Source organism: Cavia porcellus, unplaced genomic scaffold (assembly GCF_034190915.1).
Source record: "Cavia porcellus strain 051 isolate PalLab524CR breed Dunkin Hartley unplaced genomic scaffold, mCavPor4.1 scaffold_25, whole genome shotgun sequence".
NCBI lineage: Eukaryota > Metazoa > Chordata > Mammalia > Rodentia > Caviidae > Cavia > Cavia porcellus.
In genome coordinates this window covers 44498941-44516098 of record NW_026947508.1, presented here as the reverse complement: position 1 = coordinate 44516098, position 17158 = coordinate 44498941, and the positions used below count along the sequence as shown (strand labels likewise).

At 40.1% G+C, this 17158-nt stretch overlaps 1 protein-coding gene across 14 annotated transcripts in view; it reads right to left on the bottom strand.

Moving 5' to 3' along the window:
- The window catches only part of Elavl4 (ELAV like RNA binding protein 4), a 130792-nt gene that overhangs the window by 11047 nt on the left and 102587 nt on the right, over window positions 1–17158 (bottom strand). For all 14 annotated transcript variants that reach the window (XM_023562048.2, XM_063236482.1, XM_063236481.1 and 11 more), the window contains one exon: window positions 13243–13346. In XM_023562048.2, coding sequence (XP_023417816.1) covers window positions 13243–13346 — 104 coding nt within the window. The remainder of the gene's footprint in view (window positions 1–13242; window positions 13347–17158) is intronic.

The following is a 17158-nucleotide window of genomic DNA, read 5'->3' as shown; positions in this document are numbered from 1 at the left end:
AGGTAATAACCTTGCAGAATTATTTTTCAGGCAGGAGGAAAGAAAAGTAGGGAGATGGAAATATAGTGGTAGGGGTCCACAGTAATGAAGGCCACTCTTGTCTTACCCTGCCAGCTATTAACAAGTTATCACAATGACATTTGTAATTTTCTGAAAAGCACTCTCCCACCTATATGCTCTTGCTCATAGGGGAAAAAAAAAACTTCCACCTACTTCCTCAGGTCCAAATATTAACTCCTTTTAAGGACTCAGTTTAAATGGCACCTTCTCTTGACAGTTTTCTCTGTCTGACTTGAGTCCTCCTACAAATCCCCCCAGCAGTGCACTCCATAGACCAAGGTGCTTAATCTGTTCTGACCCTAACTTTCATCAAATTTCTATCTAGTCTGATAATCTTCTTGAGGTCATGAGTTGTACATGTGTGTGTGTTCATCATCTCTGTGGCTCCAGCTCCCAGCACAGAGCCAGTTAACTGCTGGGCGCTAAACATGGAAAAAAATTAACACGCACAGGGCTGCTGCCACTAATGGCCTTTTAAGGTGAACTATAGCTTGGTTCCTCCAATAAGGTAGATCACTAAGAGTCAAGCATGCGGAATGATAGCTGTGTTCCTACACTAGACTAGGAGTGAAGCGACAAGTTTCTCACTTTTCAGTATCTAGAGTTAGAGGGACTGAAAGTTTATTCTAGCACTAGACATCATTTCTTTTAGCAAACATTTCCTGAGGATCTACCATGTCTTCAGACAGAGTGAGAATAATGCATGGTCTTTTGTTATAGTAGAACTTCAAGTCCCATGGTTGCAAGACACAACTCACAGGAGGTACAGATTAAAATGGGTTGAGAAGAAAACTGGATGAGTGAACATGGAGATCAAGTAATCACAAGGTCACAAGCATATGCTATGCCAGGGCTATGAATAAGTGTGACTCCAACACAGAAGAGTGGTAAATCAAGAGTTACAAGGGTCAAGAAGAAGACAGAACTGAAACGAAACTGGTGGTAGGACAGATAGTAGTAGGTTCAAGAAGGGTGGCCTTTCTCTGTTGTGAGAAAGAATGAGGATGAAGGTCAAAGGTTTAGGGAAGTGCCTGGCATTGTGCATTTATTATTACCTAGTATGGATAGTAATGAGCCTGATTCTCATGAATTCTGGAAGGTCAGAACTGGAGTAGAGAGGTGCAGGTTGTCTCTACTATGGAGAAGCTAACATTTGAAAGGTAAGGACACAAGAGCATTTTCCCAAAAGATGATCCTGAGAATGATCTCAACCAGGGAGAATCATTACAATAGATCCCCAAAAAAGGCCCCAGCTACAGGGAAGTCACAAATCCAAGGATGACCAGCACCGCAATCATTCTATAAGACTGATCCTATTTCCTTTTGGAACTGTAAGTCATTGTTCTTTAGTCCCTTGTGCAGGAAAACTGTAAGGGCAGGATAGGCAAGAATGACAAGAATATTCTTCCCATATTCAATACCCAAATGATCACCCCAACTTCAAGTTGATCTAAAAGTTTCAACTTTCCTCATGTATTTATTAAATTATAGCTGAATGACTAAAAGTGTCAGGGTCTTGGTTAGGCTGAAACATTTCTAAAAAACTGTTGACTTTGAACTCTTGCTGAGGATCCAGCAGTGTTGGCATGTTATTTCCTCTGAGACAGTGGCGTATAGCTTGGGACTCCCAACCTAGAGCCATGTCCTGGAGAGTTCCCCTGCTTTGGACCATTAAGCTCCTGCTCATTTCATTTACCTAGAGCCTGTGAAGACAAGACTGAAATTTCTAGCCCTGCATGGATCTTGCTCTGAAGCTTAGAAAGTTCTCTTAGTGAAGAGGACATTCCTTTTTTGGAGTAAGGCTCAAAAGCAGGTGGCTGGCAATGGCTGGCTTTACAGATAATCTTGACAAAGGGATCTAGTCCTTCAAATTCCCCAGCTTCTCCCTGTGGGTGCCCCTCCACACTACAGAAGCAACATCACAGCAGTGAATTTATGATCCCCAGCTGTTGGTAAGTTTCAGTGAACACTAGCTGTGTGACCTTGGGCAAGTAATTGGATCTTGACAGGCCTGGAGTTCTTTATTGGTAAGATGGTATTGTATGGTATCCTTTGATGGTTATTGTAGAGAATTGAGGTAATATATTTGATGTATATAGCACATATTTAGAACCTGGTAGATACTTAATAAATATCATTGTGTGATGAGTCATACAGGCTTTTGTGGGCCAGCCTGGGCATCCAGCCCCTATTGGGACAACCCTTCCAGTTTTACCAAATAAGCAAACCTCTAGAGAAAACCTGTAAGAGGCACTGTTCTTTTTTGCCACCCTGGTGAAGTTTGAGCCATCTTTTAGCACTTCAAAATCATGAATTTTGTCTAACATATTCCTGTAGAGCTCTGTGCTTTGCATCCATAAAGTGCTCTCCATTTTCCTAAGTGACCTCTCAAACCTGCTCTCCATGATTCCCACAAGGTAGATAAGGCAGGATACTGCTGTTCACAAACAGGAGAGCAGGGCTGGGTCTGGGGGTTATCTCTTCTCTCAAGGCACACAGCCAGAGTTTGACCTGTGCAGGGTGGGAGGCACAGCACAGCCTGAGGAAAATGTGTCCTGCATCATCCAGCAACACTTCGTTCCCCTTGTTTGAACCACCATAATACACAGAAAAGAAGGGCATGGAGAACATGATAAAGAAACAATTCTGTGCTATCAGGAGGATACAAAGAGAGGAAAGGGCATCGTCTTCTCAGTCCTGGAAAGATGTTCCTTTAGGAAACCACTGGTATTGGAGTTCATTTACTTCTACTTCCTGAATACCTACTGTGTGCCAGGTGTTGGCTGAGTATTACGAGTGTCTCTGTTTTAATAGCCTCACAGTCTGATGAGAGAAATAAGCAAGCTAAAGAGGGGTACAAGATAGAGGGATGCTAAAATGGTGTCACTCTTTACCCACTTCTGGTGTTTCCCTCTATGTGAGGGGAGGCTCTGGAGTAACAGTCTATGACTTTTTCTAGTCCTTCACCCACTCTTCTCCAGGGAAGGTACAGTAACACTCTAACTGGAGATTTCAATAAAGCAAATAGACAAATGAAGTTCTGTAGGTGCTGGCTTCCTTCCTTCTGGACACCAGATGTCAGCCAGAGGCACGCCCTGTCCTAGGTTCTAAGTTTGACCTCTATGGAGGTAGGGTCTTATTTACAGAGGTCTGTGAGTCCAGATTACCTATGGCAGCTTGTGTTAGCTTGTTGAAGCATACAGTTCAGTATCAGGAAGCCCTGTGTCTGTGTAATTTCATCCACACCTTAATCAGTGATAGAAATGATCTTAGAATTCTATATGCTTGCTCCTTATCTCTCAATGGATTTAAAATTTGTATGTGAAACATAGTGATATCACCCACTGGGGTCTTTTGGATTATAATGATATGACATCTAGCCATTTTCCAGAGTTATCCTATTCCCTAATACCACCATGGTTCGTGATAACAGGAGTAAAAGGTGCCAGGGACGATACTGGAGACCATGAAAGTATTAGCTCTAAAATCTTCTTCACAGAAACTTGGTGACTGAAGCCACTCAAAAGGTCAGGGCAGAATTTGAGACAGTTGGTTATCTGCCTTACACATTGCCCAGGACAGAAAGCTCACTACTTCACATGGCGTACTATATCATTGATTGTTGGAAAGTTTTTCCTTCTGCAGTCCAGGAGCACCTTTCCCATCCTTAGCACCCTCTTGTGGGTCTCACTGACAGATTCTGCTTAGAATATCAGTTACTTGTGTTTTGAAACAGGTCACTCCAAAGAAGCTCTTGTTTATATTACTTCAACTGAAACATATCCTGTTCTTGAACAGAAAAGGATATAGAGGTTAAAAGCAAGGGCTTTAGAGCTGGAGAGGTGTGGCTGTGAATTCTGACCACTTTTGAGATTTTTGACCATGGAATAAGTCACTTAACCTCTCCAAGTTGTATCCCTTGAATAATATAGTTTAGAAGCTCTATAAAAGAGCTGCTTGCCTGTACAACTTCTAGGCACAATGCCTGGCACACACAGTATGTGGTCAGTAAACAATGGCTTTGACACAAACTGCTAAGTACTGGCTGTTATGCTATACACTGGAGATGCAAAGATGGATACAATTCCTGACATGTAGGACTATTAGTCTATCAGAGGGGATACACACAACCAATCATTTTCTAAGGTTAGGCGGCGGATTTTTCCCAGTCTGTTGTAACACCCCAATCTCTGAATGAATACAAACTCTCAAGAGTGCCAGATCCCTAGGGAACATTCATTCCAAAGAGACCAGAAAAATGACAGCAGAGAATAGACTTAGTTTCTAGTGCAAACCCTCCTAGGGACTTCCAGTCCTACCTCTGGGACCAGGAAGAGAAGTCAGCTGGCTTCTGAAAACAACAGCTTTGATTGTGAGGATTTTTTTTTTTACCTCTGTGCCCAAGGCTGTAGTGCTACTGGCAGGTAGGACAGGTGTCTGCTTTTGTAACCCAATTCTTTAGACTGTCCCTTCATCTGCCATCTGATACATGCTATTTTTTTATCAAATGCAAAACTTGTTGATAACATTTCTAATGAGTTTCTAATGATTGTGTCACTTTTTCTTGCTCTTCATTGAGACCTTGTGATGGAAGCCTAAAGCCCCTTACTTGGGTATTCAAAGTTTTCTAGAATCTGACCCAATCTCTCATCTCTTGCTAATCCCTTCATACATTTAAACAAAAACGTGCTTGCAGTTTTCTCAATATGTGCTAAAGGTTTCTACTTTCATGCCTTTGTTCTTGCTGCATGTTCATCATGATGCAATGAACTATTGTCCACTGACCCAGGCTCAGACATCTTCTTGAGGCTTCGGTGCAATGACTGATCTCTTCTTGGTCACTACAGAAGATACATGCATTCATGGCAGCAGCTGAAACCTCCCATCATAGCCATGTGCTAGCAACTCATCTCCCCTATTAGTCTGAGCACCCCAAGTGATCTCTGCACACTCTTTTTGGTATCTAGTCTCAAAGCCTTACTGGAACAGAGGATCTTAAAAACGGTCCTCCAAATCGCAGCCATTACACCTAAAAAAAACAAAAAACAAAACTGTCCTCCAAATCGAAATGCCATGTATAATATACTTTATGCAGTGAATCTTAGCTTCCTTCATAGGAGCTGATCCTGATGTGAAGGATCTAGAAGGAGTGAGGGAGTGGAAAGAGTATCCAAGAGTATTGTAAGAGTACCTGGTACATAACAGGGCTAACTATTTATTTTAAAGGAAAAAAATGTGTCATGATACATTCATGTGCTTTGAAATTCCTTTTTAAAAAATTTATTACTTATCAAAGGAGTTTGCTTGGTGTGAGGTTCCCACTATCTGACTAGTGATCCCCAGAAGGGAAAGATATACTAAAGGTTTCATGGCCTCTTTAGGGGAAGAGCTTGTCCTAGACACAGAGCCCCACACTCAGTCTCCATTAAACTGCAACTCTTGGAACCACTTTATAAAAGGCTGATAAGATTGTGCCTACTCCATAATACTTCCATCATATAGACGTTTTTGTGTATGCTGTCTGAGTCTTGGTATGATGCATATTAATTCTTTACTCTCTTATGCATCTCTGAAACAAGTGGATGGAAAAAAGTCCTCCCCTTCCCTCACATAATTTTTACTTTAGGAGAAACAATTTATTGTCTTCCTGGGAAGAAGTAATCCCTCTTCTCTCTGTTCCTGTGTCAGCAATTTAACCCAAGCCCTTGTATATGCTAGACAAATGCTCTACCATTGAGCTCCATCCCTCAGCCTCCTGGGGAGCATTTCCTGAGTAACCATTACAAGTCATGATTATCTACAGGTGAGATATCATTAGTTCCATTTCCCAGATAAAAAACTTTGGTTTAGTGAGATCAAGTACTTGTCCAAAGTCACACATTTTAAACTTGTTATGGCATAAAATTCTGGGATTTTCCCCCTGTGCTATGCTAACCTGGATGGTAAAATAAAGGCATGTTCTTGGCACTGTTATTTTTCCTGGAAAGATACAAGCTGGAAAGATCATGCTGTAATATTTCACTAGAGTATTAAAGCTGGAAGGAACCATTCTGCAGATGAGGAAATACATCCAGAGAAGTAAGGTAAACTGCCCAAGGTCATCCTTACTAATTTTTGACAGAGCTATGACTTGACTCTCCATCTTAACTCAGAGCTCTTTTGGACATAAAAGGGGAAGCAGAGAGTGTTGCATTCTCTGATCTTTGTCAGACCAACCATTCTGCCCTGAGGCTGCATGGCACCACGCAGAGGTAATTCTTTAATTCACAGGGCCACTGATGTTCTAGGCCAGCACAGTCTTACAGAACTTTCTGGGATCAGTAAATATTCTGTATCTGTGCTGACCAAAATGGTAGCCATTAGCTACATGTAGCTAATAAGCACTTCAAACATGCCTATTATGACTTAGAAACTGAACTTTAATTTTAATTAATTTCAATTCAAATATAAATAGCTGTATGTAGCTAGTGGTTACTGCACTGAACAGAGGAGTTCTAACCACAGAAACAACATACAGTTACAGCATTTCAGAGCTATACAGTACATTTGGTCAGAATTCATGCTGGGAAAGGAATTCCTTCTATATCATTCTTAATGCTTCCATTTCAATGTCTCTGATAATGACTCATTGCCACTCAAGACAAGTATTTTACTCTGGTAGCAACACATATTTTCTTCCCAGATTCCTGAAGTATAGGATTAAACAAATGCCTCATGGTCACTTCATAATTTTCTTCCATGAGAATGGAAAAGCAACCATTCCATTACACACCCATGGAGTGCAGAGCCTTGTCATTTTTGCCAGTTGCCTCTGAACATCCTTTAGTGCTAATTTTTTTTTTTTTTGCTTTTTTTTTAACAATGTGGAGCTGAGAAAAGGAAGTGAGACACAGGAGTAGACTAACCAAAGAAGATCAGAAAGGACCATTGGTTCCTGTGATATGAAGTCAAAATTATCTTAATGTAGGTAAGAAAGGGCTGATTTTTTAAAAGCAGCACACATCATACTGCTGGCTTTTTAAAATGCTTATAGATGGCTGAAGTTCCTCAAACTTCATTCCATGCACTTCTCAAAGCATAAGTGTCCTTCCAATCTGTACCTGTTCAGTTTTGTTTTGTAGTCCAGATGCAGGATAACTGCAAGTGACATATAAAATGCTGGATCTTAGCAATTTCCCTGGGCTACACAAGCAGGTGAACAGTATTTCCATCTCTCTGCTCCTATCCCTGTATTCATGTGAAATTATTCACTGAAAGGAAGTTAACAGGACACTGGGAAACAGAGTAGCCAATACAATCTCCCACAGAAGAGAGAGTGGCTGGCACAATTGGGCAAACATATCTCTGGTTTCCAATGGCCTTACCACACACCCTCTCCTTGAGGACACAGTGAACCAGCCACCCCTGCTTCCCAGGCTGGGAAGCACTCCCACACCCACTCTGACTCCATCTCTAACAGGGGAAGAGTGAAAATGCCTTTTTATTATTAACAAGACTGAAAGAAGAAGGCTATCATTTCTGGGTGAGGTGATATCCATCAGCAAAAAATGATCTGCTAACTCTCCAGGAAGCTTTAAGAGACGTGATAGAAGAAATAATTGCTTATGCCAAGTGCAAAGAAAAGATGCCTCAGCGGAATGGAAGCCTTTAGCAAGGCAGGTGGATGGTGAGAGGAGGGGGAGGGAGGAGGTGCAGCTGCCCATGACCCTTGGCAAGAGAGAGAAGCAGGAGGGACCAACTGGAACTTGCAAAGCTCTAGTGTGGCGAGAACCCCTGGAGGCACTGTTAGTGCTATTAGAAGGAAAAAGTGAAAATGGAGAAAAGGTTAAGCAACATCCTAACAAGAAGATGTGGGAATAAACAAGCTCACTCTCCTTCCCTGAGAAGAAGGGAGGTTTTTCTTTCTGGAAAGCTTTCTTTTACTTACATACTTTCCCCTTCTCTAGTCCTGTTCCTCAAGAACTGGGCTGCTACCTCAGGACGAAGTGACTTCCTTTCTCTCCCACCCTACCGCCTGAGTGTCAACTCTTATGGATTTTCTTGGAACGGCAGAAGCAGCCCTTTAACCTCCCATTAACCTCTTAGATCTACTCCTGAAGTTGCACCCCCCCTCCCCACTTTGCACAAGAGCTGTGCTTTGAAAATGTTTTAAGTCATATTGTTGTCATTTAAGCAATAACTTAATGCAGTTAGTAGAAAAAGAAAAGCCACAAAATCATTTGTAAACATGTAATGCAATGAGAAAAAGAAATACACAGAAACATCAATACTGTTGGACTGGGAATGGCTAACACTACGTGACTCTTTTGTATTTCAAATTATTTAGAAATAAACATATCTCACTTTTAAAATGAGTGAATAAACTCCTAATAGAGCTGATGACAACCAGTGTCTAAGGTAACAAAAGCTACCATAGCTGCCTGCAAAGTGCAGGTTTCATTCGTCAAACACTACATGACAGGTCACTGACAGATGAACCTTCCTGCAACTTCACCTTGACTACACTCTTCCTCTCACACCCTGCACAGCTCTTTATCCAATGGGGACCTTCGCACTGCATCACCCTGACGGTCCCACTGCACTGCATCAAAGTTGCTATGTCTGTATGCCTCGTAGGTGGGAGACCTGGAGGCAGGTCTAGCAGAACACTGCTCCAGTTCTGTTTCTCACACTTAGGTTAAGACTCAGAAAGTCTTCTTACCACTCTACAAGGTTCAGTAGGAGTGATATCAAATCTTCGCATTCCATTTGAGGCACATTTTACTGAAGGCTCTCAGTGTAACTTGAACATCAACGCAACCAAATCTGTAGTGAACATATTCCTCTTTTGAAGGTACTATACATCCATTTAATTTTCTTTGTCCTTACCATGACAAAAAACTGAAGCGCATGCAAGAACTAGAGGCTGAGATTACAGTGTAAACTCCGAAGCTGCTCTTTCAGACCCAGCCGAGGGTCAGGACTGGAACAGGCATCAGGTATGTGGGTCAAAGAGTAACAGGAATCTTTTTTCTAGAATTCACAGCCATTTCACTGTTGCTTTTCCAGAGCTTTTTCTTAAAAGATTCTTGAGCTCCTTTAGAGCTAGTTTCTGGAAACTAGAAGAAAAGCTAATAAACTGTACCCAAAATCATTTCTACTAGGCTCAGGGCTGAAATACTGATAAATGACCCAGTTACTCAAGTGGTTTGCTAGGCTGCTCTGGAAGGCCAATGGTCCATATCTCATTGATCCCTGACACACATATATGAGAAAATATCTAGTGCATTACCATCTCTGGTTTACCTAAATTCCAGAAATCAACACACAGCCTTGAAAGTAAAGACCCAATCAGGAATTATTTGAAGTTAAATTAATGGCAGAAACCCTGAACTACAAATCTGTTTACTGTAGAACCTGGAGGAACTAAGTAATTCATTTGTTTGCTTTTTGTATCCTCCTTCCTCTGTCAGGGACTATAACCCATGTGTGTGTGAAGAACTGAATATACACCCTCACAGAATACTCGGGTTGCTGAGCAAAGAGCCAAGTGTGACATTCTTAGAACTTATGACCTACTGAGAGAGCTATTTAAAATTTTTTTTTAAATTCTAAATCTCATTTACTGGTTTTGTGATCCTGGATATGTCTCTTAACCTCTTGGGCCTCAGTTTCCTGATGAGCATAAAAGAGATACTAGTACTCTCTTTTTAAAAAGAAATATAGCTTATATGGGTGAAGCATTTTGCCTAGGAATAGTTCAAAAATTAAATGATAATAAGATGACAGTACTGCACGCAGTGCAGATACTCAATATAAATTAGCACTATGATTATTTCCTCTCAAGCACATTCTCACACATTAAGCAGCTCCTCTCCTGGGACAATCTGTCACAGTCCCTTTGGATTCTAAATCCACCTCAACTCCTGGCCAGAGCTGTGGCTTTGGGCAAGTCGCTTCATTTCCCTGAGCTTGACTTACAAGATGAGAGGTAGAATCTCCCAATAAAGGGCTTAAATTCCAAAGAACCAACGACCTTAAGTCACCATCCACAACCACTCATTAATGGTACAGTTATGCATCGTGTCCTTTCTCTGCTTTCTTGCCAGAGGTCTAGCCTTGCCCTGCACATGATTTAAGTATTCACAGTCACTTTACATCCCCTTTAACAAAGGTGAACACATTATTCTTGATTGGGCACCATCATTTGTGGACACCTTCTACCAGTAGCTCAGTAATGAGTCATTCACCACCAACTTGCAAAACGATGTTTACATATTTAAATTTTAGTTCAGAAGTTGCAAACTGCCTGTCCAAAGGTCAACTATTAAGTTCTGTTTGGTCTTACTACATAATGCTTTAAATAGTTTCTGAAAATAGAGAAACTTGACATTTAAACAAATGAAACTATTTGTTTCCACTGAACAACTGGAATATCTGGAAAGCAATCATTATCACCATTACTTAGCAAAGCTTTCTCCAGTCACCACCATACCTTCAGGGCTTTCAAGAACCATCTCTGAATATGGCTGTTAATCATTAACCTTCATAGCTTTAGAATTAACTCTTGATTTGCCTGCACCTATTTTGTATATTAAACTTCCAGCTTTTTGTAGGAAGCATTCAGGAAGTGTGAAAGAAGGGATAAATGTGACCAAAGTTCACAAACATGTACTATATGGTTCCAGGAGATCTCTGTAATGCAGGCTTCCAAAGAAGGTATTTGTTTTTTCCAGATGGGTAAGTTATCTATTCCTTCACGGGGAGTCAGAGCAAAGAGATAAATATCATGTCACTTATCAAAGCAAACTGAAGCAAAAGAAGTAAACAGTGGCCTGAAAGGCAAAAAAGCAATTTTAAGAAAATTAATAAATGATGAGACTATTAACAGCACATGAAAAGAGTTTGCTTTTTCTTCCGTTTAATATGATTTTTACCTTAAACACTGTGTCCCTTCAGAAAGGAAAGAAAAGTTAATAAAGGAACCTATCACTCAAACTTAATTCTTAATATGGCAAATAAACTGCTTTAATGAAAGGGCTGAAATCCCTAGGTTTGCACATTAAATTTTCATTCATAGTAGAGAATGGAAATTATTGATTCAGCCATGGCATCATGCATTTTGAATCCTTCAGTGCTTCAGAAACCCACATTTCTGCTGAGTGCAAATGTGTTGGCAGCATTTTAATGCAAGGGGAACCCAGGATGGGTGGGAGGGTGGAAAAAGGGATTCAGAAGATAAGGGAAAGAGGCAGGCTGACTCTTCACGGAAAGAAAATAATGTTGCTTGATGTTAAGATCTACTTCAAGAATTACACAGTATGTTGGGCCAGGAGTTCTGAGAGCAGAAAAACCAGGTCCACTCATTCTTTGAGAAAACTCTGGGACCTTATGGACAACTTATAGAAGGGGAGAATTGATATCTGATACTTTTACCGCAAGCCCTTGGAGAAGAGTTTGGGTTTCAAGAAAACTGTACAGGAAAGAAAAGTACCCTTCTCAGTTCAAGGTCAGAGTGTCCATCAGAATAAACATCCACCATTCTAATACTGAGCTGGGTAGCACAGAAAATCAATCAACCCCACAAGTATAGCTTTCAACCTAGAATGACCTTAACAAAGAGGTGATGTGACCATTTTTTTCTTACTTAAAAGCATGAAGAAAAGGTATGTTTTTTCTTCTGTAAGAAATTAATCCTCCTGCCTCTCAGGTAACTATCTCACAATTAAACAATTCTTGTCTATCTTCCCCATAGAGAACTCATAGGAACTGATTCTAAGCCTACATCGAGGTAGCCTGAATCAGGCCCATTTTGGGGTCTTTTATATAGCATGGATTGTAGCAGAAGAGAGAAAGTAATCATCTTTAGAAATAAACCATACTCAATTGCAGAAGTAAATCTCCTTAAAAAGAAAAAGAAAGATAATCACATAATATATTCCAGAAAGAGAAAGGTTTTGTTTTGTTTTTGTTTTTGTTTCAATTACCTCCCAGCTAAGATTATCTTAGACCGGTCGAGTCTCTCCTGTCAGTCTAGATGCTGGAAAAGTAGCTTTGTTGGACTAAAAAGCTCTGGTTTTGTGCTTTCAGATGCTGAGAGCTGGTGCCATCTATAGATTTCCATTCTGGGAGAGGTTTCTCTTTTGTCCTACTTTGCGTCAGACCTGCTGTCATGAGGATAAGAGCGCCCAAGAGACACTTCCCTGCAGTTTAACAGGCTATGAAGGATGGGACTCATTAACTGGCTGGCAGCTGCCCCTAAACAGGACGCTGCCTGGAGATGGGGGTAGAAGGGTAAGGGAGGCCAAGAAGCATCAGGCTCCAAGTAGGAGAGCACCAGTGACCAGCTGCCCAGAGGGAGTCCCTGAAGAAAGCCGTATCTCCTGAAGGATCCCACAAATGAAGTCTGAACTGACAAACCTTCACTTGCTACAGAAGCAGGCTCTGAATTAGTTTTCTTTTCTGATTTGAAATAAGCACTTCTGGGGTATTACCTACCTGCCTGAATATTTTCTGATTCCTAGAATATTATCATTTCTGTTGTTTTACTAGTTCTTGTTGACTTTATAGTACCTGCCTCTACTATACTAGTGTGCTATTTGTTTTTGTTGTTGTCATTGTTGTTAGCACCAGGGATCGAAGTGACAACATTGCGCTTGCCTGGCAGATGCTTGTGCCATTGAGCTATATCTCTGGCCCTAGTGTGCTAATTTTTAACTAACTTTCTCTTTCCAACTCTTGGTTAGGAGTGTCCTAACCTTATTTAGGTAAAGCCAAGTTACTCAGCTTAGTACATATGTTTGACTTAGCCTCTCCTACCACCCATCCTTACCTTCTCATTACTTCCTGTCCAAATTTAGGCCATATCATTCATACCTGGAACAGTTTTTCTGACTCAGCTGCCCCTTGGTTTGCTCTTGGCATCTTTGTAGACTCTGTCAGCAGGCCCTTTTGGTGGGGTATTGAATCCCAGACACCTTATCTGCCTTCTGGATTGGAGGTCCAACAGTTTCTGGTACCTTCCTTCTACTCAGCTTTTGCTTTTTTATTGGCCCAAATCCTGCACTTAGTAGAGTGGACAATAAATGCTCTTTGAATAAACAGAGAATATCACTTGTGGCTCCTGCATAGCTTTGATTTCTTAGATACAGAATTAATTTAACCAGGGCCTCCTGAATCAGGAGCTAGTGTGTCACCTCTTACCTTTATGGTTTTGGTCTGGAGTCTGAGTCCATTTAAAGTGTTGATGGCTTTCTCTGCATCCTTTGGATCAATATAGTTAACAAATCCATACCCTAAACTCTGTCCTGTGGAAACATTAAAAAGAGAGAGAGAGACAGAGAAAGAGAGAAAGAAAGAGAGAGAGAAAGAGAGAGAGAGAGAGAGAGCGAGCTCAGTATCTTTACAGAGGCAATACTTCCCAATGCAATAGGTCAAAACCTTCTTCTGGTATATGATTCCTTTACACCTTTACATATCAGCTTGAGAGGATTAGTCTTCAAATTCGCAGGATCTCCCCAAGCTAAGAAGTGTCCTTGCATATCTACACCCAAAATATACAAGTGTCCATATAACCAGGAAAAGTCAGGACAGGGTAGTAGGAAAAGAGCAGATATAGTTTATTAAAAGAGACTCAAACTGGAGTCCTGGTGCATTCTCCATCAGTTGTGAGCCTTTGTAGAGAAGCTATTTAATCTTCTGTTTCCCAGTTCTTACTTGAGACAACTGCACTTACCTCAGACAGGTTTGAATTAGTAAAATATTGTATATAAAAGTCCTACCAAGAACATTGCCTACAAAATAGTAGGTACATTACTAATGGCAGCTCTTCTGTGCTTGATACTGTAAAACTGGGCCAAGTGCTGGACGCGGTAGCTGTCTATTGCCTTGGTCATGTCAGTCACACCCACAGTCAGAGGGATGTAGCAGAATCTGAGCAGCAAAACTGGAGACATTTATAGTGAAGGATGCAGGCATAGCCAGAATTTAAAGCAGTTTCTACAAATCATTCTTTGCCTTCCTCATCCACTGAGCCAAAGAACAATTAAAACAAAAAAGGGCGGGGGTTTCTTTCTACCGGAGCTCCTAACAAAGGGGAGTGTGTGAACACATTCTGCAAAGAGGATTTAGCTACATGAGGTGGGGATAGCATCAACTAGTCTGCAAAGAGACGTAGCAAGTGACAGGGCTCCCCCCTTAGTGAAATAAAAATAACGTGCTTGCGATCGTGCCACTGATTATAAATAGTCCATCAGCTCTACCATGTGTCATCAGCCAGAAATATCATTAGGAAACTTTACATTTTCTGACATACCCTTTAAGAAACACAGAGCTTGTGGTGGCTGCAAAACCAGCTTGAACTTCCCAGGCAATGTTATTGATTTGTGGGCGGCAGCGGAGCTGAAGGGGAGGAAAATGACAGGACCTCACATGTCAGGAAAGACAGATTACATAAACTTCTCTTTGGAGTACTGGGGCCAGGACTGGGAGACAATACAGGAAAAAGCCTGCCATGTCCTGGTGACAGGAGCCCATTTCAGCAGCCAAAAAATATTTCCAACAGCTTCTGTTTTCCTGGTAAATGTCTGTGTTTGTGTTGATTGTAGGAGGGAACCTGGGAAAACAAGTTGGGTTCTGGATCAAAAAATGGGTGACTTTGTTATCCTTCATAGGAAGGAAGCAAAAAAAAAAAATCATGAGGAAACTCAAATGGAAAATTCAAAATTGATAGCACCTTCAACACGGTAGTGTATACCTTTATATTTTGGAAAAGCAGGGCTGGAACAGTGAAGACAAGGGCAAACTTTGCCAGATGTGCCCTTCACCAACCAAAATTAGTAACTGGACAGGGCAGATGAGTGTTGGGCTTGGTAAAAGCTTTCTCTTTCTATTTTACTGTGTAAGTGTAGTATGTGAGTGGTGTGTGTGTGTGTGTGTGTGTGTGTGTGTGTGTGTGTGACAGAGAGAAAGAGAGACAAACAGAGACAGAGACAGAGAGACAGAGACAGAGAGACAGAGAAAGAGAGAGGAGAGAGGAGAGAGTGAGAGAGAGAGAGAGAGATGGGTTATAAGACCTTACTACATGTTTTGAGAAACTTCATTTTACAAATATAGAAATACAAGAGACTAATTTTATTGGTTTAAAAATATCATTTATCCTAAATTTGGCACTACTTCATCAAGTCTAACTAAATTCACCTAATTAAATCTATTTTCACCATGCAAATTTCTTGATTATATTTACCTTACATATATATATGTGTGTATATATATATATATATATATATATATATATATATATGAAACCTTAAAAATTGTTGTATTACGGCTGGGGATTTAGCTCAGTGGCATAAGCACCTGCCTTGCAAGCAGGCGGTCGTGAGTTCGATCCCGGTACCGATAAAAAGAAAAAAAAAAGTGTAAAAAAAATGTTGTACTAAAATAGTCTCATAATCAATTTTTAAAAGCAGTCATACACCAAGTTGAGCTGCTTTTAAAAGGAATTTTAAAAGCAATTAGGTCAATAATAAACTTTATGTATAAGTTATAAGAAACCGGTTGGATGGCCTATTTTCCAGTCCAATTTGTGTAAAATCAAAATAGAATACAAAAGAGATAAACAAAACACGCATTATTTAACTGCAAACATTAACCTAAGTCATGATGAAAAATTTACTATTAGTCATAGTGATGGAATTTATGTGGAAAAATGTCATGCTTACCAAAGGTTCCTATTCCTAATATACTATTCCTCTAAGATTATTCATATATTGATGGAAATCTGAAGTAAACATAATGGGCATAGTTTCTACATTCTATGTCTTTTTTAGATCTTTGCATATGATGGAAAGAAGACACACTTAGGCTCAGATCTGGGAGATTCCAAAGGACTTTTGCTCAGCAAGATACATCAACCCACCTGCCTAATGGGTCCCAAATCCACCATACCTGTGCTCCACTGTAATTAGCACTGTGTTGTCATCTTATCTGCCCTAGGTTTAGGAAGACAGAATTTGACATCAAGAATGAAGGTGCTTTGAGAAAAATGGAAATCCAGATGAATATCATTTCAGAAAGTAAGAGTTAAGCAGAAAGATTTTTCTTCATATAAAGTAGTGAACTGCAAACTCTAAAACAGAACACTGCACTGAACAAGAGGATAAAAAAGTTGCCTATGAACTGAAAGATATAACATTCCCTGGCAGCACAATGAAACGCCTGTGGTTAGCCCCAGTTCACAAGCAGGTTCTCTTCACTTGCTTCTCACCATTATAGGAGGAATCCTGCTATGTCTATTAAAAATAGTCTATGGATCTAGTTTTCTTTTTTAAAATGCCTTGCAGAAGATTAAATCTCTAGGCAGAAAACATAAACACCCAAGTCTCATTTCTTTAGGAACTGTTTTAATAAAAGGGGAGAGTAAAATGTGGAAAAAATTTATGTTTTAATTTTGGTGGCTATATATTGGTGGTGGGTTTTGGATCTGCAGTTCTGTATTTAAATTTACATGGAAAACTACAGATGAAAAACATTAATAAAGAACCCCAACACTTTTTCCATGAGGAACAAAGAGTCACTGAGTAGGCTGGGTCCAGAGGGCCTAGTCTGGAGCTTAGAGTTAATAGTCTTTTTATTATTGTTTTTATCTTTTTATTATTATCTTTTTCAAATAACTATGTCTTTCTCCTTTATCTCCTTTATCAATAGAAACAAAAGTCATACAGGTATTCAACAGTGCTTTAAGAACAGAAAATTAAATTTTGTTTTCAATTTATGTTTATTTTGTTGCAAGGTGAACAAATAAAAAATGAAATTATACTCATTGACTAATTGAATTATTTTTGTTGAAAAAATAAGATGAATTGAAGACCATCTCCAAAATTTAGAGGCTATAGTGAGTATCTGGCTCCTTGATGTCCACATGGCCTATAACTCTTACATATGATCAGTCCTTAATAATCTTCTCCAGCTGGCATAGATAAGGTAACTCCACTTAGCATGTACCAGGCAGGAGACATATTCATGAGAATTTATAATTCAGAGTGTAGTTTCTAAGAGAAAATTGTTGTCCATAGTGTTATATTTTAAAGTATTTCAGTATTTCGAACAGTATGGCGGT